Source organism: Acanthisitta chloris, unplaced genomic scaffold, assembly GCF_000695815.1.
Source record: "Acanthisitta chloris isolate BGI_N310 unplaced genomic scaffold, ASM69581v1 scaffold17826, whole genome shotgun sequence".
Classification (NCBI taxonomy): domain Eukaryota; kingdom Metazoa; phylum Chordata; class Aves; order Passeriformes; family Acanthisittidae; genus Acanthisitta; species Acanthisitta chloris.
Window position 1 is genome coordinate 17539 of NW_008679984.1, and position 27127 is coordinate 44665.

The 27127-nt window shown below is 50.2% G+C and overlaps 1 protein-coding gene across 1 annotated transcript in view; it reads left to right on the forward strand.

The window, feature by feature from the left end:
* Positions 1-394: 394 nt before the first annotated feature.
* The window catches only part of GPSM1 (G-protein signaling modulator 1), a 47787-nt gene continuing 21054 nt past the window's right edge, over positions 395-27127 (forward strand). Inside the window, exons 1-10 of the mRNA XM_009077552.1 lie at positions 395-417; positions 3734-3955; positions 4438-4573; positions 4859-5001; positions 5583-5706; positions 6415-6530; positions 6779-6934; positions 8864-8972; positions 12442-12568; positions 25072-25142. Of these exons, the coding sequence (XP_009075800.1) occupies positions 395-417; positions 3734-3955; positions 4438-4573; positions 4859-5001; positions 5583-5706; positions 6415-6530; positions 6779-6934; positions 8864-8972; positions 12442-12568; positions 25072-25142 (1227 nt within the window). The remainder of the gene's footprint in view (positions 418-3733; positions 3956-4437; positions 4574-4858; positions 5002-5582; positions 5707-6414; positions 6531-6778; positions 6935-8863; positions 8973-12441; positions 12569-25071; positions 25143-27127) is intronic.

Here is a 27127-nt window from a genome sequence, read left to right on the forward strand (position 1 = left end):
GGGCTCTTTTTCTTGGGCACTGCTGAAAGTATGTGAGTGAACCAAGACACTCTTGTTCCTGGATTTCAGCTGTGAACTCAGCTATCTCCTACCTGGAACCAACAGTGGATGAAGGATATTTTATTTCTTGGAGGAAAGAAGACATTACTTTCTGTAGATCTCTGGGAACATAAGCAGTGCTTCTTAGCTTAATGACAATGTTGCCTGTACAGATGAAGTGAAAACTGGAGACCAGTTGGAAGCTGGAGAGCAATGCCTGATGTGGAGATGTGAAGATGCTACCAGCATCTGCAAAAGCCTGGAGCCTGATTGTCTGCAGAATTGTCCCAAGTAGACCTCAGCCTCACTGCTTCCTTCTGCCAGTGGCTTGGAGCTCTGGGTTTCTCCTCAGAAAATGCACAGCATGCAGAAGAAGAGGTAGGGGAGAGCTTAGACCCTGTTGAGTCTGTTGTCATTGACTCTTTACCCCTTTGCTGTAAAGGTGGTTCAGGTTCACCCTTTTAGTCATTTTTCACGGACAGTTGAGCTGTGACCTTTGGAAGTTGTTGTAAGTGGAGCTTTAATGTGCTTGAGTTTGTTCATTGACCTTTTCTTGATTCCTCTGCCCTTGGCATTGTGTTTCTGAGTGCTCTTAAGCCTGAAGTGACTGAACTGCATGCAAAGGTGCTTCACAAAAGTAGCTCTGGCCAGGTTCACCCTTTTAGTCATTTTTCACGGACAGTTGAGCTGTGACCTTTGGAAGTTGTTGTAAGTGGAGCTTTAATGTGCTTGAGTTTGTTCATTGACCTTTTCTTGATTCCTCTGCCCTTGGCATTGTGTTTCTGAGTGCTCTTAAGCCTGAAGTGACTGAACTGCATGCAAAGGTGCTTCACAAAAGTAGCTCTGGCTGTGTGGCCCTGAGGATGTGGGAAGAACAGGAGGGTTTTACAAGTGGGTTGTGCTATTATAATTGCCATCTTTGCCTGTTGTCCCTTCCCAATGCAGCAAAGGCTTGGCAGAGTGTAATGCAGGGAAAAAACCTGTCCCTTCCCCTTGTTTGCTCAGGTCCCAATCCCAGCAGTGATGCTAATTAGATCAGTCAGACACTCTGCAGAGCAGCCTGGACAAGGACAAACAGATTTTAATTAAGGGCTGTGTGCACTGGCAGGTCATGGCAGTGCCTTGTGCCTCAACAGTTACTATGGGAACACCAGGAAAGCATCCAGAGAGTGTGAGTGTGGCACAGTGTGAGCTCCCAGGCACAGCATCCACCTGTGGTTATGGCAAATGTGGCATGAGTGAGATGCCACCCTGGGAGCATGTAGTTGGTTGTGTTGCTGCTCACTTCAAACCACTCAGATCACACAACAGGTTTGATCTGAGCTAGACTGCCATGCCATGAATTAAGGAAATCAGTCTCCAGCTCAGTTTTTAGGCTGTTTGCAGTTGGTGATCTCAGTTCCTTGAAGAGATCCTGACTATTGGGGAGAGTTCTGTTTGTGTTGAAATTTGAACTGAAACTTGCTTCTGTCTCTGCTGCCTTCTAACTGGAATCCAACATTAACTCCTGTCATAGTGGCTCATTCCTGTTTTTCAGGTCCTCTCAAATTCATCTGCACTAAGCTGCCTGAAGTTAACCTTGCTGATTTGAGTACAAGGTGTTGCTTGTCTTTACCTTCTTTCAGCTGTTTGGGGTGTATCAGCAGAGACCTGATGATGGCACTAGATAATAACTGTAGTGATCTACAAACCATGGATGTGCCCTGGGACTGATGGGAGTTTGGTATGATTCCCAAATGGGTCCCTCTAATTCAACATGCTGTGGCAGAAGCTCATTCTTGGTAAATTCATGTGGTCTAGAAGGATGCAGAGAGAGAAGTTAAAGCTATTTTTGTTTCCCCTATCAAACAGAAGTCGATGCAGCACTGGCACTGCAAGCCAGTAAAATGTGTGAGTAAAATAACCCTTCAAATATGGGCTCTGCAGTGAGCTTGGAATCAAATATTTGTGTGGGAGGTTGAGGTGAGAGCTCCCAGGAGCTGCTGCACAATCCTCTTCTCCCTCTTGTTACTTAGTGGTTTTGGGGACAGATGAACAGAGAGGCAGAAGAGGTCACAGGCATGTTTGGAAGGAAGGTCTGAAAGCAGCTCTTTTGCTATATATGATGTTTGGGCAGTCCTTGTGAGCTGTCTTGCTTTGGAGGATGCTGTGGAGTTGCCAAGTTTTGGGAGTTTGGAACCATCCAGAGCCGACTCAGCAGGGACATTGCCAGGCAAACGGGGTTGGATTTCAGACCGTTTGTGCACTGCTCAGAGGAACTGGCTGTGATTCCTGGCTCAGGGAGCCTGTTGGGAGGAAAAATGTGTCAGGATTGGCATTTCATGTGTGTTTCTCCCTGTGCCCCTTTGTGGGAAGGAGAGGCGAGTGCTGGTTTGGATTTGGGCTGAAGATGTGGGAATGCAGACCTGGAGCAGGAGGATCTGTGCCTGGGAGTTGGTGTCCATGGAAGGTGTGTGGGTGCACTGTGTCAGGTTGTGCTTAGCCTCCACACCTCAGCCTTGGTCTGCAGAGCTCCTGGCTGCAGGGGCTGAGCCTTGGTTCGTGGGTGGCTTTGGGGGAAGCATCTTTTAGGGCTAAAAAAAAATGGGCAAGACAACATGGTCTGGGTACCACAAACTTCCTCCAAGTGCTGTTTGTGTGAGAACAGAACAGAAACCACCTCTGGGCATTCATTATCTCCTGCCTGGCCCTTGCTGTTGTGCCTCTGGACGAGTGAGCTGTGTTTTCTCTCGGCAGATGTCAACCTTTGACCTAGATAGTTTTGACTTTTAAAAATACATTGAGCAGAAATGAAAAAGCCAAAAAGAGCAGAGAGAAGTGTCAGAATAAGAGGAGCAGGAACATGCTGTGTCCATCCACCTCAGGAAGGGGTTGGCTATGCAACAGGCAAGATATTTCCAGTGTCAGCTTTCCATGCATGCTCAGTCCTTCGGAGAGCTTTGGATGCATGTGGTCTAACAGAGACAGCTGTAACTCTGAGAAGACTTGGAGTGCCCAGAGAAGTATGTTTGCTGTCTCTTGAAGCAGTGTCACTGCTCACAAAGTGCTTGCACTGAGGGCATGGCATGTGCCACTGCCAGAGGTGTCAGAGGATGCATGGGAGGAAGGCTGGGCTGGAGGTTAACGTGCCGAGTGCCTGTGGAAAAAGTGACAGCAGGAGAGTTAATGAAAAGCAGACACAGTGCTGGGAGCTGCTCAGCCAAGAAAGTCTGCACAGTTTTCTCTGGGATCCAACAGAAACATGTTAGAATTTGGCTACCCTCTGTGTTTCCCAAGGGAAGGTGCTGCAGGTGTGGATACCTGGTATGTGGCTTCTGTGCTCTGCACCAGCTGGAGGGAAAACAGATGTTGCGTTACTCTTGCAATGAGTGTCTTGGAGCCAGAAGCTGAGTTTCCCGTCCAGATTCCTGCCCAGGGGCTGCCTTTGGCTGCTTGCATATGTGGTCTGTAAATCACAGAACCACAGAGTGGTTTGGGTTGAAAAGGACCTTAAAGATGATCTCATTCCAACCCCTGCCATGGGCAGGGACACCTTCCACAAGAAGTGGAATGCTTCCATATCTGGATGCTTCCATGTCTCGTGCCCAGGGGAAGATTAAAGTTGCACAATGAAGTGAACTTTGTGACCACTGCAGAGCAGTGTGGGAGCATTGCTGTCAAACTCCTCTAGAAATGCTGGCCTTGTTTTTGGCAGAATGGAGGCATCGTGTCTGGAGCTGGCCCTGGAAGGAGAGCGGCTGTGCAAGGCTGGGGACTTCAAAGCTGGGGCAGCCTTCTTTGAAGCAGCAGTGCAGGTGGGGACAGAAGACCTGAAGACTCTCAGTGCCATCTACAGCCAGCTGGGCAATGCCTATTTCTACCTAAAGGAGTACTCCAAGGCCCTGGAGTACCACAAACATGACCTCACCCTGGCTAGGTAAGCATGGCAGCACTGCTTCATCCTCATCAGACACACAACCTCTCCAGGCTAGAGCAAGTTCTGTGTGGTCTGAACCCAACAGCCTGAGGGGATAAGCATCCAAAACTAGCCCTGGGGCTGACTGTCCCATGGAGAACTCGGGAGGCAGTGAGAATAGTTCAGCTACCTTCAGAGCAGGGAGGTGGAGGTGGATGTGAGGAAAGTGCTTGGAGCAAGAGCAGGGCAGTGTCCAGTTCTGTCCTCAGGCACTGGGGAGGTGTTGTAAGTACCCCTGAAGTCATTAGAGCAGTTCACCTGAGACAGCAGAACGGGGAACAAGGATCTGTCTTGAGAACTGTGGGAGCCTGTCTGAAGCTCTCCAGCCAGGTGTGAGTGCTGGGAGCTGCTGGATGTGGTGCATGTGCTTGCTGCAGCTTGAATCTGCCTCTAGCAGTTGGTGACTAAAAGTCTGTGAGCTCTTTAACACCTTCATCTTGCAGAACCATCGGGGACCGCATTGGAGAAGCCAAAGCAAGTGGCAACCTTGGGAATACACTGAAAATACTTGGGCAGTTTGATGAAGCTGTTGTTTGTTGCCAGAGGCATTTGGACATTTCTCAGGAGCAGGGAGACAAGGTAATTGGCTCATGGTTTCCAACAGGAAATATTTCCTGGCTTTAAGAATAAGCTGTCTGCAAGTCAGTAAATGTGATCTGGAGAGGGTGGACTTCGGAGGGAGGGGGAGTGTAAAGCTCTCCCTCCTGGCTGCCAGCACAGGTCTTGTGCTGCTGGCAGTAACATCTGCCACGAGGGTGAAGGTGGGGAGAGGAAAATGTGGTTTCTGGCTTTGAGCACCACTGCCCAGCAGTGGAAAGGTCCACACTGGAATGTGAAGTTCTTCCCTGTTCTTCTTCCCTTTAGGTAGGTGAAGCCAGAGCACTGTATAATATAGGAAATGTTTACCATGCAAAGGGAAAGCACTTATCCTGGAACATGGCCCAGGACCCAGGCTACCTGCCCCAAGAAGTCAAGGAGACACTGCAGAAAGCTTCAGAGTATTATGAGTAAGTATCCAAGTTTGGCCAACCCTTTGTCCTGCAGGGAAAACAGGGCCACTGCCTGAGAATTTGCATATTATAATGAACTAGGAATGCTCTCCTGAGATATCAAGTTGTGATGATGAATTAATCTCAGAGGAGGGTGAGAAAAGGACTAGAAGCTTTTTATAAAATTTGAGCTTAACTTCATGCTGCCATTGCCTTGCTGAAACTTGCTGTGGTTTGAGCTGTGGTCATGCAATTCAGTTCAATAGTCTGCTCCTTTCCAGGGCTGTTTGGAAGCTGAACTCAATCAGCTTCTGCAGCCCCTGCTGCTCTCTGCTGGCCTCCAGGAGGATGGATCCTGTGTCTCCATCGCTGGGGCCACTCTCCACCGCCCAAGGGAAGAGTCAGGAGCTCCCAGAGCTGCTCTAGCTTGTGTCACCACACTGTCACCTGCAAGGGGTGACTGTGCCCAGGGCAGGTGTTGAGAGGGAAACACCTTCTCCAGGGTTGTCTCTCCTCTCTGTATGTGCAAATTTGCTCACTGTGTCCCCTGCAGGGTGCTGACTGTGTCTCACTGGACATTCTGCTCTGGTGTCTTTCAGGAGGAACCTGTCCCTGGTGAAGGAGTTGGGGGACAGAGCTGCTCAGGGCCGTGCTTATGGCAACCTTGGCAACACCCAGTACTTACTTGGCAACTTCAGTGAAGCTATAGCCTTCCACAAGGAGGTAGGAGACCTCTGGAGATGTTTCCCCCAGCTGTTTTTCTCCCTCCTCTGTGGGTCAGTACAACAGGTCTGGCCCTGTTGTACTAACTCATGCTGAGCAAACCTTACTCCAATCCCCATCAGCCCCTAACGAGCAGCTCGAGGGAAGGGTGTTGTTGGCTTGGAAACCGAAGGAGGTATCCAAGGGCAAACTGCAGCTGGGTCTAGCAAGGTTTTTTCTGCTCTTAATTTGTCTCAGTCTCGATTTTAATAAATGCAAGCCATGAATTTAATTAAGCTGCTGAAAGAGCTGTTGATCAAGAATAAATGCTGCTTGTAGAACATAATAACTTTCTCTAAAGCTTTATGGAGGGGTGAGGTGACACAGTCCCTGCCCCAATTCACAGGCAATTTAGCTTCTATTTCAGCGTGTGTATCAGTTTCCTGGCAGGGGAAGGTGCTCAGCACCCTGGAAATTCAGCCCTGTCACAGCTCTTATGGTTTTTAAATGCTGGGGGACAATTTGGGCCACTTCTCCAAAGGCCTTTCCTGATGCTGCATTGCAAAAGAGGGAGAGATTTCTTGCTGCATCCAGCCCTGACAGGCAGGGGCAGCACTACCTGGCTGAGTGGGAGCTGTGCAAAGCAAGGAGTTGATGTCCCAGAGAAGCTGCTGGGTGACAGCAAGTGGTCAGTGGCCACCTGTGCTCACTGCCCTGTGTCTGCTGCAGCGTTTGGCCATTGCTAAGGAGTTTGGGGACAAGGCAGCTGAGAGGAGAGCCTACAGCAACCTGGGCAACGCACACATCTTCCTCGGGAGGTTTGACATCTCTGCTGAGTACTACAAGTAAGTGCCAGGGCTGGGACAGACTTGGGGCACATGGTCCCTGGAATCTTGGCCTGTTGCAGTGAATCCTTAGGCTCAGGGGGATGTGACAAGGGACCTGAAGGCCAATGGCATGTGTGGTGCTCAGCAGTGGTGGGTGATACATCCACCTGAGCTCACAGGGTGGGACAGGCATCAGCTGCAACACAGTGTGTGCCAAAGTGGTGGCTGCCTGACCAGGTCTCTTCATTCCCACCTGTTCCCTGCAGGAAAACACTCCAACTCTCCAGACAACTCAAAGACCAAGCAGTAGAAGCTCAGGCTTGCTACAGCCTTGGAAACACATGCACACTGTTGCAAGACTATGAAAGAGCAATCGAGTACCATCTGAAGCACCTGGTGATAGCACAGGACCTGGGAGACAGGTAAAGGAGCACCTCAGGACAGGGTTCTCTGCTCTGCTGGGTGCAGAGCACTGAACCTTCCCTGCTGCCTTACTGCTCTCTGTTGCTGGGGTTAAATAGCAGTGAAGTGTAGTCTTGAAAGTCATTAGAAATCTCTCAGAACTCAGGCCTTGGTCTAGGCATTTGTCAGAAGTGTGGCATGATTGACACCTTCAGCATGTCATTCAAACCTGGAGATTGTGCCCTTAATGCTGTGTCTGTGTGGGCTGAGTGAGATTTCTAACAAGAGGTACTTGAAGAAAATGCTTTGTGTTCTGTGCTTTGCCACGTGGCTGCTGCTGTGCTATCTCACAGGGCCCTCTAAAGCTTCCTCAAGGGCACAAAAATTGTAGCTGCCTTAGAAACTGTGTGGTTAGGGTGTACACATGTGCTGCTTTGTCCTGTTGCTCTGAGATGATGCTGGAAACTTCCATGTAGAAACAAATGATGTTACATAGAGGATGTGGAGTTGATGTATTTTGCTTCTTGAAAGCAATTGCAAGGGGGAAATTTAGATTAGGTATCAGGAAGAAGTTTTTCCTGTGAGGGTGATGAGACACTGGCACAGGTTGCCCAGGGAGGCTGTGGCTGCCCCAGCCCTGGCAGTGTTCACAGCCAGGTTGGATAAAGCCTTGAGCAACCTGCTCTGGTGGGAGATGTCCCTGCCCAGGGACTAAATGATCTCTAAGGTCCATTCCAACCCCTTAACATACTATGATTCTTGGTCTCATTCCTTCTTATTTAGGAGGCTTGGCCTCTTAATTTTTCTTTTTTTGATTTGAGTTTATCCCTTTCTCTTGGATACTCTGAGATCCTGACCCTTCTTGCAGCTGAAGTGACTTTGCAGCCAGCTTGTTCAGCTCTATGCTGAATTCTCCTGGCAGCTGAGTGTCCTCCACTAGATGGAGCAGAGACATCAGGTTGGGAGAGCTGTGCCACCACCCGGCCAGTAAGTGCTCGAAGAAGGTATAATCCCACCCCAGGGTGAATCATGCTGTGGGGGTGCAGGGCTGTGGGCTCCTGCACTGCTGGGAACACACCCTGTGAGCAGAAGGTATTGAACAGGGTGACAAGAAAAACGTTGAAATGCTGATCAACCCGCCCAAACCTCTGAAAAGGGAGTTGCAGTCATGCTGAACCTCCCCCTGCGCCCCCAGCTGCTTTTTTTAGCCCTTCTCCCCCCACATCTGCTTGTTACAGAGCTCAGCAGGCTCTGGTGAGCAGGAGGGCTCTGTCTGCTCCTGCAAGCAGGTGCTGAAGCTCCAGGGGCACAGAGGTGCCAGGCTGGGGGTCAGGGGAGGTTCCACACTCACCTCCCTGCCCTGGCTTGGGAAAATAAGCAGCAGTGCCCTGGAGACCTTGTGGGAATCAGTCACTATTCACTTGGCTGCTGGGGGCAGTTCCAGGTCGTGTGTGCACACTGGTGATGAGCTGCTGGAGCTCTTGCCTGCCTGCAGTGCTCTCTCCTTGCCATCTTCTTCCTACTTTAGCTCTTGCTGTTGTTGAACCAAAGGGTTGGATGTTGTGTTCCCTCTTGACTCATCAAACATCTCTGGAGAGGAAGAGGTGGAAGCAGGAGCTCATATCATGTTTGAGGCGAAAACAGGAGCTCTGTCTCCTGCTCTCAGGCTGGTGCTCCCCAATGAAGCCAAACCATTGGGCCCTTGCTACACTGCTTAGTTCTTTGCCACTGTGGGTACAAACCTGATTCTGAGGCTGTTGTTCATCCCTAGCTCTTGCTCTTGCAGGAAGAGTTTGAGACATCCAAGCACATTTCATTTTCCTTTGTAGAACCTTTGTGTAGGTGAAAGCCCAGCGATGAGCCAGGCTGGTAGTGCTCTCAAGGAGGCCCTGAACAGGCTGCTGAGCTTTGCCCAGCATTTCTGTGGTTGACAGTTTCCTGTTCTGCAGGGTGGGAGAAGGAAGAGCCTGCTGGAGTCTCGGAAATGCCTATGTCTCCCTGGGGAGCCATGAACAAGCTTTGCACTTTGCAAGAAAACATCTAGAAATCTCCCAAGAGGTAAGAGATGCTGGTTCAGCACAGAGGGGAACCAGTCCCCCCTGGTGAGAGGAAGGCTATTTTATGGCAGTAAGTTATATTAATGTAGATCTTCTAGTGCTGTGGCTGCTCTGGAAAGTCCTTCTCTACGTGCTGTTTCAGTGGTGTCCTTAGGAACTGCAGAGCTTGGCTGGAAAACATTCTTTTTCTGGGAGGCTCCCAGCTTTCCCCTTATAATTACAGTGAATGTATTAGCTGCACTTTGCTCTTACCCAATATTCCTGGGTGAGAAAGGACCTGGGGACTAGCTGTCCACTCTGCTGGCCAAGGTGTTGTGCACTCAGCAGGTGTGAAGGAGCTCAGATACCTCTTGGTGTGCAGTCTGTTAGTCAGATTCTCCTTTTCTGAGCACAAAGCTGTGAGATGCCAACTGAGAGGGACCTGGTGATTCCAGCTGAGGTCTGGCTGCATTTGCTGGCTGGTTAAGCACATGGAGGGTACAAGACCAGCTCCTGCCCAGTGCCTGGTGCTCTAACCCTGCTGTGGCCTGTGCTGCAGCAGAGTGTATGTTTAAGAAGCTATTTCCTTTCAGTGGAGCTGCCAGGTGGGGAGCTCCAGCAGTGTCCTCTCAGTGCTGTCACTGGCCACACAGAGCCTGCAGCCAGCCCTGTGCCCCTGCCACACCATTTGGGGTGCCATGCCCAAGTTCACTACAGCTTTCCTGCTGCAGGAACCTGCAGTGTTTCTAGGTGGCTGAGAAGTGCAGAAAGCAAGAATTCCATTGTGTGCCCTTTCCAGTGTGTTGAGGAAATCAGCTGTGGCCTCTTTAGTCTTCCCCAGATGAAGAAATTGCCCTCTTGAAGCACTAATTGAAATCACCATATGTAAGAGCACTGGGTGTTCTCCTGCCTGTCTATTAGATTGGCTAAATCTCAGAGTAAGGCTGACACAGCAGCCTAATTACAGATTTAATTATACTTATCAGACTCACAGAAGAAATAGTGTTCCTTGGCCCTGTACATTTTAGGACAAATTAACTTTTCCAGCCCTAGTTTGCTTGGGCTATGGCTGTGTGGGCTGAGTCCTTGGAGTGAGACATCAGCTCTGTGCAGATGAGGAGGGATGGGAGGATGAGCACTGGTGGTCCCAGGGACTTTGGGGGTAGAGGTGAAACCCATGGGGGTTTTCAGGGTGCTGGATCTGATTCCAGGCCATGTCAGGAGTAGGTTGCTCAAGGTGGCTGATATAGTCCCCCCAGCATTAGTTGTGGAGCATGCAGAGACTGTCCCTTTGAGGAGAGCCTGCACTGGCTTCTAGCAGTGATTCTGTTCCAGCCAAGGATTTATTTTAGCCTTGGGAATGAGTGGTCTGCTTGTGCTGCTGTGGCAAGCACCAGCATTTAGCCCTTGTGAAATTAAACCCTTTCATACTGCTGTTTGTAACCCACTTCCCATCACCTTTTCCCCCTTCTTCCCCAACAACAGTCTAACAGTGACACCTGAATCCAAATGAAATCTTCTCAGGGTAACCACACTGGAAGGTGTTGCAGGATGATCAGAGGCTACTGAAAAATCTCCTCTGAAACAGCTGGAATAAGGGGCATGTACCTAAAAGCCCTGGAAACTGCCCCAGCTCTGGGACACTGCTCTGGAGTACCTTTGTCATCTCTGAGTGTGGCAGGAGGCTCCTGGGAAGCTGAGACATTTGGGCTGAGGGCAGAAAACAGAGCTATGCTGTGTGTGTGTGTGTGTGTGTGTGTGTGTGTGTGTGTGTGGTAGGTCCTGCCCAGGATCATTGTCCTGCCAGTCTGTTCCTTGGTTGTTAACAGGGCTTTGGAGATGATCTGCAATGAGTGGGAGTCAGGAAAGCATTTAATAGAGCATCAAGGACTGTAAGACCTAACCAGGACATAGTAATTTCTCTGGAGATGATGTCAACAGCAAATCTCCTGTAATTGGCAGGGGGATTTATGCCTGGTGATAAGCCCTTTGATCTGCCTCCCTTTACTAGCTCTTGGGGCTTTGTCATAAATAATGTGGGGATTTATGATTTTGTTCTAGGACGGCTCACGCCGTCGTCTATCGCCGAGGACCACAAAAGAGCTGCTGCCAGGCATTTACCAAGGAATCAGGGCTCTCCAGGGGGACAGCCAAGGTCCTCCTCTGTCACAGAGCTGCTCTTGCTCTGAGGATTAGAGGCAGTTTCTGGGTGACCTCTCTGTGTTTGCTGGTGATTGTCTTTGGTTAAACTTTGAGGAGGACTCAGCATCATGTCCTACAGCTCATGTCAAATCCTGGGGGCAGTTTTGGGTGCCACAATATAAGATTTAAAGGTATTAGATAGAGACCAAAGGAGGGACATGAAGGTGGTGGAGGGTCTGGAGGAGAAGCTGTGTGAGGAGTGGCTGAGGGCACTGGGTTTGTTCAGCCTGGAGAAGAGGAATCATAGAATCAGCTGGGTTGGAAAAGACCTTAAAGATCATTAAGTCCAACCCTAAAGAGACTGAGGGGAGACACACTGGGGTCTGCAGCAACTCATGAGGGACAGTGAAGGGGCAGAACTGATCTCTGCTCTCTTGATCAGTGACAGGACCTGAGGGAACAGCATGAAGCTGTGCCAGGGGAGGTTGAGATTGGATATTAGGTTCTTCCCCCAGAGGTGTTTGGGCACTGGAACAGCTCCCCAGGGCAGTGGTCACAGCCCCAAGCCTGACAGAGCTCGAGGAGTGTTTGGACAATGCTGTCAGGGATAGGGTGGGAATGTTGGAGTGTCCTGTGCAGGGCCAGGAGTTAGACTGATGATCCTGAAGGGACCCTTCCAGCTCAAGATATTGTAGGACTCCCCATCTTAAGTAGCAGGAGCTGTTGGTCAGATCTCTTCCCAACCACGAAACATCAGCTTCCTTGGCCTCAGGCCAGTAAGAGGTGGAAAACTGGAAAAAATGTGGACTCTAAAAGATTTTTGGAGTCTTGTGTGGGTAGCTCACTAGGAACAACTCAAAGTTGTATGGATGTGAGCCAGGAGAGAAGGGCTTTCAGAGCATCCAAACCCTGGTGTGACTCTGCCCACGTGGCTGAGAGCAGCGTGGCTGGTGCTCAGTAACTATGGAGATGCTTGAGGAAGGGGGCTGAGAGTTCCAGGGCTCTCTGCCAAGCCATGTGTGGCTACAGGATGGACCAGACAGGCACATTGAGCTCTGGCTCAGTTCTGTGGCAGTGGGTGAGCTGAGCCCTCTGAGTTCCTTGCACAGAAGTGTGTTTTGGGGAGCAGCACAGCATGCACAGACCCTCTCCCCAGTTATCACTGAGGAACAGCTTTGGAGAGTGGTTTTGATGCTGAAAGCTGGGCTCTGTGGTCTCTCAGGGTGTCTCCAAGCTCTCTTTTTGGCTAGCTGTGTGTTTGCTTTGAGGTGGGACTGGCAAAGCCTTACTGGGGGGGTTTGTTTGGAGCATGATCCCTTTAACCAGCTGCATTGTTGGTTTCCACACAGATCGGGGACCGGAATGGGGAACTGACAGCACAGCTGAACATGGCCCAGCTCAGGTCAGCCCTTGGCTTGGGCTCTGGGGATGAGGACATGGGTGCAGCTCAGCACTATTCAGGCTATGAAGCACAAGGTGAGTTTCTGGGCTGCTGGTGGCATTGGAAGGTCTCTGGAAAGCCAAGGTGTGGGGAGGGAGAGGTGTTTGCAGGTGAGCAGGAAATATGAATGCCAGAGCAAGATAAAGCTTATCAGTGCCTTTATCAGAAAGGAGACCGTGGTGTGTTTGCTCTGTGCTTTCCATAAGCTGTAAGGGCAGGGAAGGATCCCCCAATAAAGGCACAGAACAAGTTAATCTTCACTGGGAATAAAATTCCACGTGCCATGCAGCAAATCAGCTTCTGTATCTTTCAGAGCTCTGCAGGGCCCTTTGTAACTGCTGTGGCTGATAACACAGCCTTTCAGAAGTGACTGGCAGGGATTTTTGGCTGCTCTAGCTCTGATTAACACCCAGGAACAAGCCTAGGGCATGGGCTGAAAGCAGGTTGTGAGCATCAGCACACTGGGTGCTGTCTCACCCCTGAACACCTGCAGTGATGAGCTTGGAAACAAGATGCGTCAAGACTGGGTCATGGCAGACAAATGGATCTGCTCAGGGCACTGCACCTTGGGTTGTTCTGCCTCTGCTGGTGTGTACCCCCAGCTTGGAGACCATCTGCCTGTCCTGGGACTGCCCACTGGAGACACTGGTGGGTGCCTGGGCATTCCAGCTGGCTGCTCTGTGCTGTGGACAGACTTATTAATTCACACACACCAAGCTGCATCCCAGGAGGTGCTGAGTGATTAAATATGACCTTGTTAGTGCAGATACGTTTTCCCAGGCACTGTGTTGGTAGGATTGACGTGGAGAAGATGATGCTGGGGCTGAGACACTGTGCTCTGGGAGAGAAGGGCTGGCTGGGCATGGCTGCTCTTGGTATTGATCTCAAAGGTGTAACCTGCTACGTCAGTGCTGAAGCTTTTCCTGGGAAATCGAACTGTGGTGAGGGAGCAGCTTGTCCTGCCGTGGCCCAGTGGAGCTGAGCTCTTGCCTCAGAGGCCATGAAGGCCACAGCAGCTGCCTCAGCCTCCTTCTGCACTCCTCTTTATAACTTCTGGAAAACTTAGCTGGAGCCTTCTACTTATTCCTGGCATCTCCTTAGGGGCTTCCTTTTGGTCAGTGATTTTGTTGTGAAAGGGGAACAGGAAATGAACCTCAGTGTTAGTGCTGTTTCTGGGACAGAGGGAACTGTGGAGGAAAAGAGCTGCTGGAGTGCTGGGTCCCTTGTGCTGGGAGTGGAGGGGTGCAGGAGGAGGGCAGTGCCAAGGACTGTGTGGGCACCAGAGCAGAGATGTGTCTGGCTGGGAATTCTGCAAGCTGTGTGGAAGAGCTGTGGTGGAAAGGATCAGGCAGGGAGAGGGGCTTTGGCAGGTCTGGCTCGTGCACAATCAGGAGTGCACAACCTTTGCTAAGCTGGAAGTGACTGAAAAAGTAGAGCAAGGGAGTCTCTGCTGTCATAACACACTCCACAGTGAATCTGGGCTTGGGTGTCGCCTGCTCTGGACTCTGCTGTGCACTGTGGGGTCAGGGAGGGTCTTGTTCTGAGCAGATCCCTTCCTGGGGAGAGCTGAGCCTGGTGGTGACACAGCCCCACCGACTGCATCTCGCAGCAGGAGACTCAGTGTGACACCAAAGGGTTGGGATTTTCCTTAAGCCACATAAACCTGGCCAGTCATGGGCTTCACTCTGGGGGTGAGGCAGGACATGGCAGAGCCAGTGCATGTCCATACTCGCTGCCCTCCTGTGATCCAGATGTGCTGTGCTGGGTTAACATCTGGAGCCAGGAGTGTTTTTCCTCTCCTCAGCCTGAGCCAGGCAGGTCTGTGTGATCACAGGAGGATGGGAAAGGGTCTGAGCAGCTGCAGTCGAGGCAGTGCTGTTCTGGAGGTTGCAGTGACCTCGTTAATCTGTGCTGCTGTTGCTCACATTCCCAAGGCTGGGGCTGTTTGTCAACAGAAGGACAAAGCGTTCTCAGGAGGAAAACCAGCAAAGTGACTGGGGCTTGCAGTGCAGAGAGGGAGGGACCTCACAGAGCTGAGCTTTTCCTCTATGGAGTGTGGGGGACACTGCCCCTGGCTGGGTCCTAGGAACCTGCTGGGGAGGTAAAAACCAGCTGCCCCCATGTTTTGAGGGCTGGGGCTGTGCAGCAGCATCCTGCCCCAGGGAAGGAGTGCGAGTGTTACACCTGGCTCAGCACTGTGTGGTTTGAACACATGTCTCAGGTGGGAAAGGTGCTGTCCTTGTTGCATAGAGATTTGGAGAGAGAATGGGTCTGGAGAGGAGCTTGGCTCCCTTGGTGTCTCTTTGGCTTTTGTCGTGGCTTCAGCTCTCTTTTTCTGAACCTCAGTGGAGGATGAGAGGCCACCAATGTGTCTCTGGGCCCTTGCAGAGAAGGGAGATGTATTTAATGGCTGCCAGGAATTTTGGTACCCTCCTGTGCACCTATTAAATGATTAGAAAAGCAAAATTATTGATATTATTAATAGCAGCAATTTACAGCAAGAGGAACATCTGTTTCTGTAATAGGAAGCAGGTGAGGGAGTTGAGATTCAAGTTGACTTCTGAACCAGCCAAACCTTTTGATGTCGACAAATCTCATGGTGAGAAAGAAGAGCTTTCCATTTTTTCCCCCTTCAGATTCTTTTCCCTGCTGAAGGTTCTGAAACTGCATATTCCTAAGGATGCTAAAATCATCTGATAAGGCAGAGCTGTTATAAAACACATTAATTTGATCAAGCAGGTGAAATAAAGCTTCATAGCAAAGGCTAAGCCAGATCATCCCTGTGATGTCCTTCACAGGTTACTTCTGCTTTGGGCATTGCCCTTCCTGGGGGACCTGGGGGTGCAAGGAGTGCCTGATGTTTCCCTCTGCTGCTTTGGCTCCTCTTGCTGAATTCTTTGTGACTTTAATTAATATTCTGAGAGTATTTGGACGTCAGAAGACAAAGCTAGAGGCCAGGGGAGTGGGGCAGTGCTGCAGGAGTCTTGTGAAAGCAACGACCTTGTGGAGCAACACAAACACAGAGAGCTTAAAGCAACAAACTGAAGGAAGCTGGAGAGTAGCTAAAACATGAAGTAAATAAACAGAGGTTGTTGCGTTTGTTTCTCCAAACAACCAAAAATGTGGCCCTGAAAAATGGTCTTGTCCTCTTTCCACACACTGCAAGTTAAGGATTGAGTACTGGTAGGTTTTGCCTTTGGAGAGAAGTGAGGGACCTCGGGGTGGGTCCAAGAGAGCTGTCTTGTTGGGGTAAAGACAACCAGGACAAGAAGCAGTGCTGGGAGATGTCCCAGGATGCAAACAGCCAGCCCTGCCCTCGGCACTGCTGTGGGATGGGAGCCCTGGTGCCACCCTTCCTGGCTGTGCTTTTGGGGTATTTCCATGGTGTGTGCTAACCAGTGCTGCCTTACAGCATTCCCCTCTTTACCACCTCCTCATGCCAGTTCAGCCTTGGGGGGCTGGCACCATCCTGCCAGCTGGGAGGGGACTACAGAGACAGGGATCACCCACCAAGGGGTGGAGGTGCTGGGCAGGAGGCAGAGAGCTGCCCAGCCCAGCCTCTGTGCCTCTCCAAAGTGAACACTGACTCCGGGCTGCTCTTCTTTTGCTTTCAGCAGCATGTCAGCCTCAGCCATCATCTCTGATGGCTGTAGCAGTTTTAGGAGACACTAAGCAACACCTCTCCTGGCAGCTGGGTGTAGGTGGGGAGGGATGCAGGTGTTCCAGAAGGCGTTGGCATGTGGATGCTTTCAGAGCGTTGTAAGCTGGTTCCTGGCATGGTTTCTGTGCTGTTTGCAGACATCACTGCCCTGCTGTGCTGAACAGCTCTGAGGGCAGGAAAGGACTCAGCTGTGAGCCTGATTTCTCCCACTTTCTGCTCATCTTCTGCTGAGAAATGGTAGGCATGAGGCTGCTCTGCTCCTTGGGTGTGCAGGAGGCTCCGTGCTGGGTGTGCTTATCCCTGCATGAGGCAGATATGCTTCAGGTTGTGTTCTGCAGTGGGCAGCTGAGCCCAGGTGGGCATGAAATCCCACTCCTTCCTGAGCACTGCTCAGCTCTGTGGGGCTTTGATTGTGGGGCTTTGCATCCTCAATACAGTTTTGAGCTTGCCTCTTCACAAGAATCTTTGAACCCTTGGATCAATCAGACAGGGATGGAAGAAATCTGCTTTTATGTTTGCCAGCCTGTTTGTTTTTTTGTTTGCTTGCTTTAAATACCTTTGAAGTACCTCAGAAGTGTTTAGGGCTGCTGAAATAGGCAGGATTGACCATTCTCTGCTGATGCAAGCAGGGAGTCAGGGATGCTGCTCCCCCCTACCAGCCTGTGCGTGGGGCCAATGCTGCCCAGGGTCAGGGATGATCCTTTCCTGTGCTTTGCTCAACCCTGCTGTGGAAAACTGGCTGTCAGCTGAGAGCTGTGGCCATTTGAGACCAGCATCATCCTGACAGTGGGACAGCCCTGTTCCCTCAGGCTGCAATTTCACTGTCTAGGGAGCATTTGCCTTCTGCTGAGCAGACGAGTGCAAGATCACATCCCTAACGGCTCCAGCATGGAACCTGCCCTGTTCTTACCACTCAGACTGAGTGCAGCAATTCCAACTGCTTAATACTCAATATTCTCAGCTCCGTTGGAGCTGCAGGTTGGGCTGCAGCTCAGCCTTTTGTCGTTGTGAACATGAAAGCCTGAGGCTGTGCTGGTGCATTGTACCTGCTTACACAGGGGGTTGGTGGATGAGGGTGTTGACAAGCAGAGTAGCTTTTGGCCAGGTGGCAGGGAGGATGCAAGGGGGGCTGGTTGCTTTTTTGTGCTCTAGCAGGTGCTCAGAGCAGAGCTAGTGCAAATGTTCCCATGTGTCTCCCAGTAAGGTGTCCAAAAGACCTGTGTGTGTGCTGCTTGAGGGAGCAGGGCAGGAGGGCCAGGAGTGCTGCTTCCATGGGAGGATTCTGGAGTGAAGATTTAGGACTTCTGAAGGCTTCCTTATCTTTATAATGAGTTTTTTCTCTATCTGAGTAACCTCTGCTGCTACAACTGTTAAATCATTGCAGCAGCAGTGATGGGGGGATGAACCTCTGAGTCATTTGGATTTAAACTGAGTATTTGAGCACTCACTTCAGACTGCCCCAGTATGGGCTTTAGGAAGTTCTTAAATATTCTTCTCAGAGCATTAAGAAGTATTTAACATTCCTCTCTCCTCTTGCTGTGTACATGAATCTCCTTCCCTGCACCTGTGTGAGGTACAGCAAGAGTTCTGAGCTCACAGCAGAGCAAATGCTCCAGGACTGGAGGAGAAGACTTTGTGCTAGTGAAACTCAGGTGCTTGTTTTATCTTGATGCCAGGGGAGACTGCAAGTGCTGGGGAAGAGGATGAGGAAGGGGCCAGTTGTTGACAGCTGTGGCAGAGAAAGCACAACGTGGCTCTTGGCAAAGCCATGCATCAAATCAAGGGATCTCTTGTTGTGGGGAGAGCTCACTTTGGAAATTGTCAGTTCTGGGAAGCTTGAAGTTCCCTTTGGCTGCTGTTCCAGACTCCAGCAGCTCTGGTGTGTGCTGTGTGGTTCCCAAATGCACTTTACACAGTTTCCAGACTGTAGGAAATGCCTATGGTTGTGATGCTCTGCCCAATAGGACAGTATTGCCATGAGGAACAAGAGGCCTCTGCTTACTGTATTTTTATGCAGCACAGAGCAAGAAAGGAGAAAGTTGTCTTTTCCCCCCACCTAGAATTATTTATTCTCTCTTCAAGGTTTTTTATGGCTGACCATGGTCTGCTTTAGCACTTGCCTTGCTCAGTGAAGTGCCAAAGCACTCAAGGTGTCTTGACTAACCTTAGGAGCCTAATCCTTCCACTGACTCCTCACTGGCAGGGACAAGCACTCAAACAACAAATCTCTGCTTAGCAAAAACACCTGGCAGCTTGTAGAGACAGGGCTCATGCATTCCCAGCCCAGTGTGGGCAGCCAAACTCCATAGCTGGGAAGTGCCTGTCTGCTCTGAGCTGGTGGCTGGTGACAACAGCATCCAGGAGGAAGGATCAAGTGCATTGCTCTTCTCTTTGGAGGATTTTCCCATGAGTGTTTGATGGCTGCAAAGCTGCCACGTGTGTGGCTCCTTCTCTGCCCTCCCTGAGTCTGGAGGACACGTCTTTGGCCTTGTCTGGCTGGTGGAGATGTTGCTTATGTTAATTACTGTGTGTCACTTTCTAGCTGAAACTCGGTTTCTTTTTGATCTTTGCTTGTTCAACACAAGCTGATAATGGAAGATAGGAGGTCATGAGACTCTGCTGTATGCTGGCAGAGAAAGTCCTGCCCTTAGAAGCAAGCCAGGTGTTCCTGCCAAGTCTATCACACTGCTCTTGAATCAGCCCCGAGGTTACATTGCCTCCTCCCAGCCTGCTCCACCCAGCTCAGTTTATCTCCCCAAAGATCCTCCTGTCCCCACAACTGTTGATCTGTTAGCAGACAATTGCCTGGGGAGGTTATGGCTAGGGGAGGCTGTGCCTGACATAGTTCCAAGTTCCCACAAGCTCCAAGGCTTGTATTTGGCTGTGAAGAGTTGCATGATTGGGTGCTCTGGGTTTTCTGCAAATACACCCCAAAGTAGTTCATGTTTCACCTGAATTGCCAATGCTTTAAGTGCTAATGAGCCTGATTGCAGCTTTGGTTAGAGAAAAGCTAGTCCCCATCTGACAGACCTCTGTGCAAGCTGCTCACCCTGAGTGCAGCCAGCAAACACCCCAGGGCTGCTGAGTGCCACGTAGCTGTGCAGTGTTACTGTTAGTTCTGTGATTTTTCAGGCAGTTGCTCAGCTGTCAGACTGGATCCTGGAGATGCAGAACTCGGGTGACACATACACAGAGCATCCTCTGCCAAGTCAGCCCCAGGAGCATCTTGATTCAAAAGGAACTTCTCTTTGTTGCCACACATTGTTTATACCTTTTCTTTAAAGGAACGGGTTCGGCACTAAATAAAAAACCTGCAAAATTCTTATTCTGGATCAGTTTTTTGCTGTGCTCAGGGAGGTTGATATTTGCTCAGCTTGTGCTCCATGTGCCAATGGGTATAGCTCATCAGAGCTGGAGTCCAGTCTTCCCAGCAGAAGGATCATTCCTATCCTTGTGGCTCCCAGTTCTGGCAGGGAGAGCTGAGAATGGAGGACCTTGCATGGGCTCAGAGCATTCCTAAGGAAGTCTGATGTGTCGTCACATGGAAAACAACCTCCCCACAGCTTTCCCTGGCCCTTAGCTGTTGGTTGACTATTTCCATGTGTACTCTCCTTCCTGCTGTACACTATCCTTGCTCTTGGCTTTTGTCTAGACTGGGCAGCCAGAAAACCCTCAAATAAGTGATAGGGAGAAAACTGTTGTGCCCATCTAGCTGTATTCTGAAATACAGAAGGACCCAGAGCTGTTGGGATTCCCTGGTCCTTTCTTGCCTGCAGCACTGGGGGGAAGCAGATGGTCCTTCCCATGGATCGACACAACAGCTTGGCTCCAGCATTTTATGGCTCAGTCCTTGTAAATAACTGATTTTATTTGCTTTCTCTTAGAGAAAAGTATTGTTCTACCCCAGTAACAACTGGGAAAACAAATGCCACCATTTATCAGGCAAGTGCTGACAATAATAGAGGTCAAGTGGATTTATAGTGCCAGAATCCATTATGTGTTTGAAGACTAATTAAAGCCTTAAATGAGATGCTTGTCCTACTGGAGGCTGCTGCTTTTTTTTTTTTTTACTTCTTTCTTCTCTTGCTGCTGTGCTTGCTTCTCCCCCCCTCCTCTTTTCCTCTTTAAGAGCTCTGCTGTAATAATGGAGCATGAGCTTGACAGAGCTTCCCTGATTAGATGTCAGCAGCGTATGATTTGAGATGCTCTGTGAGCACTGGGCTCGCTGGACCGTATCTCCACTGTCACTTCAGAGCCTGGGAGGCTTTGCAGACCAGTATTCCACCCCAACCAACCAACTGGCTGGCTGGTCTCATTGAATTATAGTGGGCAATATTTAGAGCTGTCTGCCAGAATCAAAGGTCTGGAAGGCTGAGAGCTATACAAACTGGGGAAGGCACTGTCCAGGGCTGGAAGAACCCACACAAAAGACAAGTCAATATCTTGGTTAATGCAGGTGCAGAGAGGAAATGACCTTTTCATGAAGATACAGCAAGTCCTCGTTGCAGGTTTGTTGTGTAATTTGGGGGGCAAAGCCTGTGCTCTGTGGGGTAACCACAGTGGCTCCCCTGGAGCACTGCAGGCAGCAGGGACTAATGTTGGCCACGCAACCTTTCCCTGTTGATCTTCTCTGGAGTCCACTGTCAGGTTTAATTGTGCTTCCTGTGGTAGAGCCAGCCAGAGGGATCCAGTGTGTTCCTGAGCTGCGTGTGGGGGGGCTGCTCTGGCCCCAGCCGGGAGGGAGTAGGCAGCTCTCGGAGCTGCTGGAGATGGGGGAGAGCCTAGGAGTTATCAAAGCACATGTCAACTTGATGAGAGCTCCTGGCAGGGCTCCCTGAGTCGCTGCTACACATGTTCTGCTCGATCTTGTCAGCTGAAATCCTGAGAGCCTGGTGGATGTGGAGCCTGTCTGTGCAGGGACAAACTCTGCCTGCACTGTCTGCCCAGCTCTGCCCTACTGCACGTCCCTGTGGGATGATCCCATCACCATCCTCTGAGAAAGCTTCCTTGTGTTTTCTGTGGCTGCATCTCACTTTGTTGTGAGGAGCAGCTAGGGAGTTTTTGCTGCATGAGCATCCAGGAGTCGGACCTTTGATGATCCTTGTGGGTCCCTTCCAACTCAGGATATTGACAGTATGATTTCTCCCCTATTTGCACCCCAAAACCCAAGAATTTACCTGTTGGAGAGCCTGTCCCTAGCACAGGAATAGAGTCCTTGCCTCTGGAGACCATACTGCTCCTGCCCAGGCAGTATGGAGCTGGTGGCAGATTCCAAGGGATAGGAGAAAAATGGGAGGAAGATGCTGTGCCTGCTGCATGCACCATGTCAGTGCTCTGGTTCAGCCTCCATCAGATATGCAGGATCCATGTAGCTCTACTGAGGAGCTTAAAAAGCCCAAGGAGAGCAGATGGTGCACTACCAAATTTCTGGCTGATTGTAGATAAAGTTCCTGTATCCATGTCATTGCAGGTAGCACAAGGATGTGCAGAAGGGGGGAAAAGATGGATCTAGGTGGGTATGTGGCCTGGAAATGTTGGGTTAGTGTCCCAAAGACTAGAAGAATAGGGAGTATTTGTGAGCTGGGAGGATGTGAGGGAGCTGGGGAAGCAAGGATGTCTCATGGCATGTTAAGGGGTAACCTGTGCCAGTGTCTCACAACCCTCACAGGGAAAACTTCTGATTTAATTTTCCCTCTTTCAATTTATGCCCATTACTCATTGTCCTGTCCCTGCAGTTCCTAACCTCTGCAACTTCCTTGGAGCCCCTTCAGATCCTGGAATGGAAGTTGCGCTCTCCACTCAACCTTCTGTCCTCCAGGCAAGCTTCTCTTCTCATACATGCAGATAAGCACACAGGCATCACCCTCTGCTCTGTTGCAGTGAACTTCCCCCTCCCTGGAGCCTGTTGCTCCCTCCCAAGGAGGAAGGTGACAGCTCCATCAAGTTTTGAGATACAAGAATGTGAGAACCGTTAAACTCACCCCAGGAACCAAAGCCAAAAATCAAAAATCCCTTTGGCTCTTGAGGGTGTTGAGATCATGGGTGGGGGAGGAAGAGAGTTTGAAAAAAAAATATTTAAAAAAGAAACAGCCCCCCTGAGCAGAGAGAAGAATAACATCCAAGGAGCTCCAGGAAAACAGGGCATGAATACAGCCAGTCAGGAGTGTTGCTCAGCTGATGTTCACAAGAAGGTTTCGACTTGCTCTATTAGAGACCTCAGTAAACCTTCAAGACAGAGAGAGCATTTAGAAATGTCCCTGAGGTTTTCCGTTGCTCTGCAGCAGCCTTGGTAAACATGCCAATAAATGCTGGAGAGAGAGAGAGGAAAAAACCTTCCAGAGGAACAGACCTGAGTTTTCAGCTGCTCCATCTTTCACATCCGCGGCTGCTGCTGATCGGCACTGAGGGGAGAGAGGAACAGTTCAACTTTGGCTGAGTATTGGGTGGTGCTACTGGGAAAAATAACTTGGAGGAGGCTGAAAGTTACATCTGGAGCCATCTGAGGGAATGTCCTGGTTGGAGACACAAAGTTAGTGGGACTTCTGTCACGGGGCACTTGTGAGTATGAAAACCTCTGCTCTCCTGCAAGATGAGTACCTGTGGGCTGCTGTGGAGTAAAGGGGAGAAGCTCCCATGAGTCTGGTGGGAGTTGCTGCCTGTGTGGATCTGGTTTCTGGTAGCCCTGAGTGATAGGTACCTTCTCAATTCTTCTTGCTGCTTGTTTAACCTCAGCTCGTGGTGAGTGGGGACAGCGTTCGGTCCTGGCACTGGTTGGGTTTCCTCCTGGAAGTAACCAGCTGAGTTGGATGGCTCAGGAGTTGCATTTGTAATGCCAAACTTCTTCCTCTCTTAGCTCAAGTGTGTGTAAAACCCACACAGTAACAGAGAGACAGCAGCATGCAAACAAGTGAAGAAGACAAGTTGTTCTGCTGGGGTAGGCTCAGCTCACTCTGCCTGTTAGATGAGCAAGGGGGAAGGGAGAGTGTCTCAGATTAGAAATTAGTGGCTGCTGGCCAGGGGTTTAGTGCTGCTGGAAATGTACAGAGCACCTGAGGACGGAGGTGTATAATTAACAGCTCTTTAGACAGCTGGAAATGGTGTCTGTTTATCTAATAGGACACACTTTGCTGCTTTCTTGCTTTCCTAGAAGTGGCTGTTAAAAGCAGCTGTGACGCACACTCACTTCCAGGGCTTGGCCTCACCTCTTGGGCATCACTCTGAACCCCAAAGGTACCTCTGATCAAGTGTTTGTAGGTGACTTTTATAGCAGACCCACCTCCCTGCTCCACACAAGGCTGTAGGTTATCACTCTCTTGTGTATTCACATCAATATCTGTTCTGCTCCCACTCGCCAACCCTGATGTCAGTCCCTCTGAACTCAGAGCCTGGTAATGAATCACCTGAAAATGAAGCTGGTGCTAATGTGCTTTTTGGATTAGAGAGGTAGAAATGTGCAGAAATATTTTGCTGATTTGAGTCTTTATGGCTGCAAGAAGTAAATCAGGGTAGTGAGGGGCAGAGACATTAACACTTGGTCATGTATAACTGAGATGTGATGTGTGTACATGACCCTTGCTGAGGTCCCAGCTGGTCTGAACTTGTACCTCATGAGGCTGAGCAAGGCTGAATTCAAGACAGTGATGCATCTGGAGTTGGTGCAGTTTGGATACAGATGTGAAGACATCTGGAGCCCTGCAGAGCTGGACATGTGTTGGTGCAGGAATCACTGCTACCTGGAGCCTGTTTGCACTTAATCACCATGTTCTGCTTACAGTCAGTCTTGAGTTCTGAGTTTTGTGCCTTCTGTCTGTTAAGTGAGCAACTCTGGGCTCAGAGCCTGTGGGAGCTGCTGCAGCAAGCTAAGGTGCTGTTGGGTGGTGGTGGAAGGGTTGGGTTTGGGGAATTTGCTGTTGCAGGAACCACACAAAGCTCTGTGGTGGTTTCCATTCCCAGGGCTCAGCATGGGGATGGGTTTCCACCCCCAGGATTTCCCCTGAAGCTTGGAAGTTGTCATGAGACCTTGAGTAGAGAGCTTTGGTTTCTGCCCTGGTGTGGGATGTCATGTGGGGATCAGCTAAACTGAAGCCTTCAGGACAGATCAGGGAAGGAGAGCAGGAGGGTGGAAGGGCAGAAGCTTTCCCAGATGTGGTGGAGTCAGTCCAGGGCTGTTTGTCAGCAAGGCAAGAGCAACTGGGAGCAGGTTGACCATGGACATAGAGTTTGAAAATCAGAGCTGAACTGTGTTTCACCCACTCTGTTGTTGTTGGAATAGTCCATTAAAATGAATTTTGTGAAATCTCAAACAAATATCATGAATGTTGCCAAATTTTGTTTTCTCTGTCAGGTTCAGGGCAAGGTTTCTCTCCCCTTAAGGCTTGGCTTGTGATAGTTAGAAAATATTTGCTCCTTCACTTAGTTTTCCAGCCCTTGTGACTGTCAAGCAAAGCTCAAAGTTGAGTCCCAGATACATTCTTTGAGTTACAAACATGAAGATAAAGCAACAAATTACCAGATGGATCAAACTGTATTTTTGTTATGAATTTTCTCAGTGCCAGTCCCATGACTTTTGTGGTTTAGAGTGGAGTTTGTACCTCCTGAATTCCAGAGACTTCGTTTGAGCTCAAGGTCGTAACGTGACGCGGCTCCTGATCCGATAGCGAAAGCCTCACGCAGCCCAAGCCAGTGCTGACTGTGCTGAGTGTTCTCCAAAAGCCCCAAAACAACAGAGAGAAACCCCACACTTGAATCTCAAGGCCAGCACAGCTGCAATATCCCATCTCCTTGACTCTGTAGCTCACCAGAGCAGAGGCTGAGCCATGGTTTGAGTCTGTGCTGTCGGTGAGTGACTCCCTGATGTGAGAGTGTGTTGTTTTACAGGGGCCAGGCCAAAGAGACTCCAAAGGAACAGCATGGACAGCTTAGACCTCCTCAAATTCCCTTCTGAAAAGGTAAGCAAAGCTGTCTAGCCTCAGAGATGAAGTATCAATAGGGATCTGTACACAGATCAGATGTACTGGCTTCATTTGCAGGGAAATATGCAATTAGCAGATATCGTTGGAGTCAATGGGATTAACCAAAGAGGGTTTCTAGAGAGCTTGGAGGAGAGGAACAGCTGCTCTGACTAAAAAGGCACTTAACACTCAAAGCTGTAAAGCCACTTCTCTGCTTTTCTGAAAAAAAACAGCCCTTTATTGGGAGGATAATGGTGAGTGGTTTAGCCCCTGCAGTGGCTGGGGCAGATCCCAGGGTCACCCCAGCAGAGTGGCAGAAGGGCAGACACGGGAGCTGGTGCATTGCAGGAGGCAGAGGGGTTTGTTCCAGGGCACTCTGAGCATTGCCTCTGCTCCAGCTGCTGCTGGGAATGTCAGATCTGAGCAGATCAGCGTTTTCTCCATCTCCCCAGGGTGTTCCTGCAGCCAGCTGGGAGGCACTGAGCCTTCCCAGCTACAGGGATCAGTTCAGCCTCTCAGAAAATGCTGTGCAGGATGCTGGGGCTGCCCTGCAGCAGACACTGGTGCTGCTGTGGGGCTGTTGTGCCCATTCCCAGAGGAGGTGGCCAGGCAGGCCATGCTCTGCCTTTTTGGAATGTCTTTGGCACAGATAATTTACATTCACCCAGTGCTTTCCAGGCACAGCTCTCCCAAGTGTCCCAGGGAGCATTTCCCCTTTACAGAACTGCCACAGAGAGAGAAAACTTGCCCAAGCTGCAGGTGAGTGTAGATGGTCAATGGGAAACAACCTCAGGCTTGGATGGCTAAACATCCTAGTGAGCACTGGAAGAGCTGGGCAAAAGCTCCCCACTGAATTAACTGTATTTGGGAAATAAATTCCAAATGTTCTGATGGATTTTAACCAATTCTCTCAGTGCCCCTTGGCCGTTTTGGCCCCTGCTTGCTCCCAGCAGTGTGACTCTGTGCCCAGGGCATTGAGAGCAGGACAGCAATGCCCACGTCAGGGACGTTCGATCCCATGTCCTTGTGGGAGCAGCACAGCCCAGAGGCCTGGCCAGGGGGGGTTTGCTGATGTGTCACTTGCTGCTGATGCTGTTAATGCTGTTGGTTTGCTGCTCATTCAATAGTTCAGGCAGGGTGATAGGATTTCATGGGGAGGATGGAGTAAGCAGGAGCTGTGGAGTCAGGTATGAGTATTCCTCTTCCTCCTGTGGGGTGTGTGTGAATTCACCTCTCCTCGAGAGTGTGTTTTGGATGCAATTCCCATTCCTCTCTCCTGCTGTGGCTCGTAGGGAGAGATGATCACAGCCATGGGAGAGGTTTGTTTGCTCGAGCTTGCTGTGGTGGGAGGGATAAGGTTGTAAGGAGTAAATCAGCAGAGTGAACTGTGATGTCTCTAGCATCCTCTCAGTATTGTCTCATCTTCTGCCCACCACCTCTGCCAGAGACAGTCTTCAAAGGCAGCAAGGACCCCTGTTACCACCCAGGCCAGGAGCTCCTGTCCAGTGCCTCTGCACAGAGTCCTGTGTCAGGGCAGGGACTGGCCTCGTTGGCCCCAAATTCCCCAGCAGATAGCAGGAGCTCTGCCTCCTGCTCATCCTTCCCTCTCCATCCTGTGCCCTGTTCCTTGCTTTAACCTTCTCTGGGTTTAGCTTCCAGCCATTGGTTCTTGTTTATCCCTCTGTGTACCTGACTGAAATCTCTTTATCCCACACTGGGTCTCACCCTGAAGGTACTTCCATGCCATAATTGAGTCATCTCTTCTCCCTGTCATGCACTGAGCTCTAACTAAGGCACTAAGGTATTGTCAGGCAGTTTCTTCCTAGTTCTTAAATATATTCTTGTGGCTGCTTTCAAGGCATGGACACTGGCTTGGCTGCAGCTAGTCCCATTCACAGCATCTAAGGAAATCAATCTCTCCTTGCTTATTCCTGTTTGTAATCTCTGTCCCCTCCATTCCTGGACCTTTCATCCCTCATTCC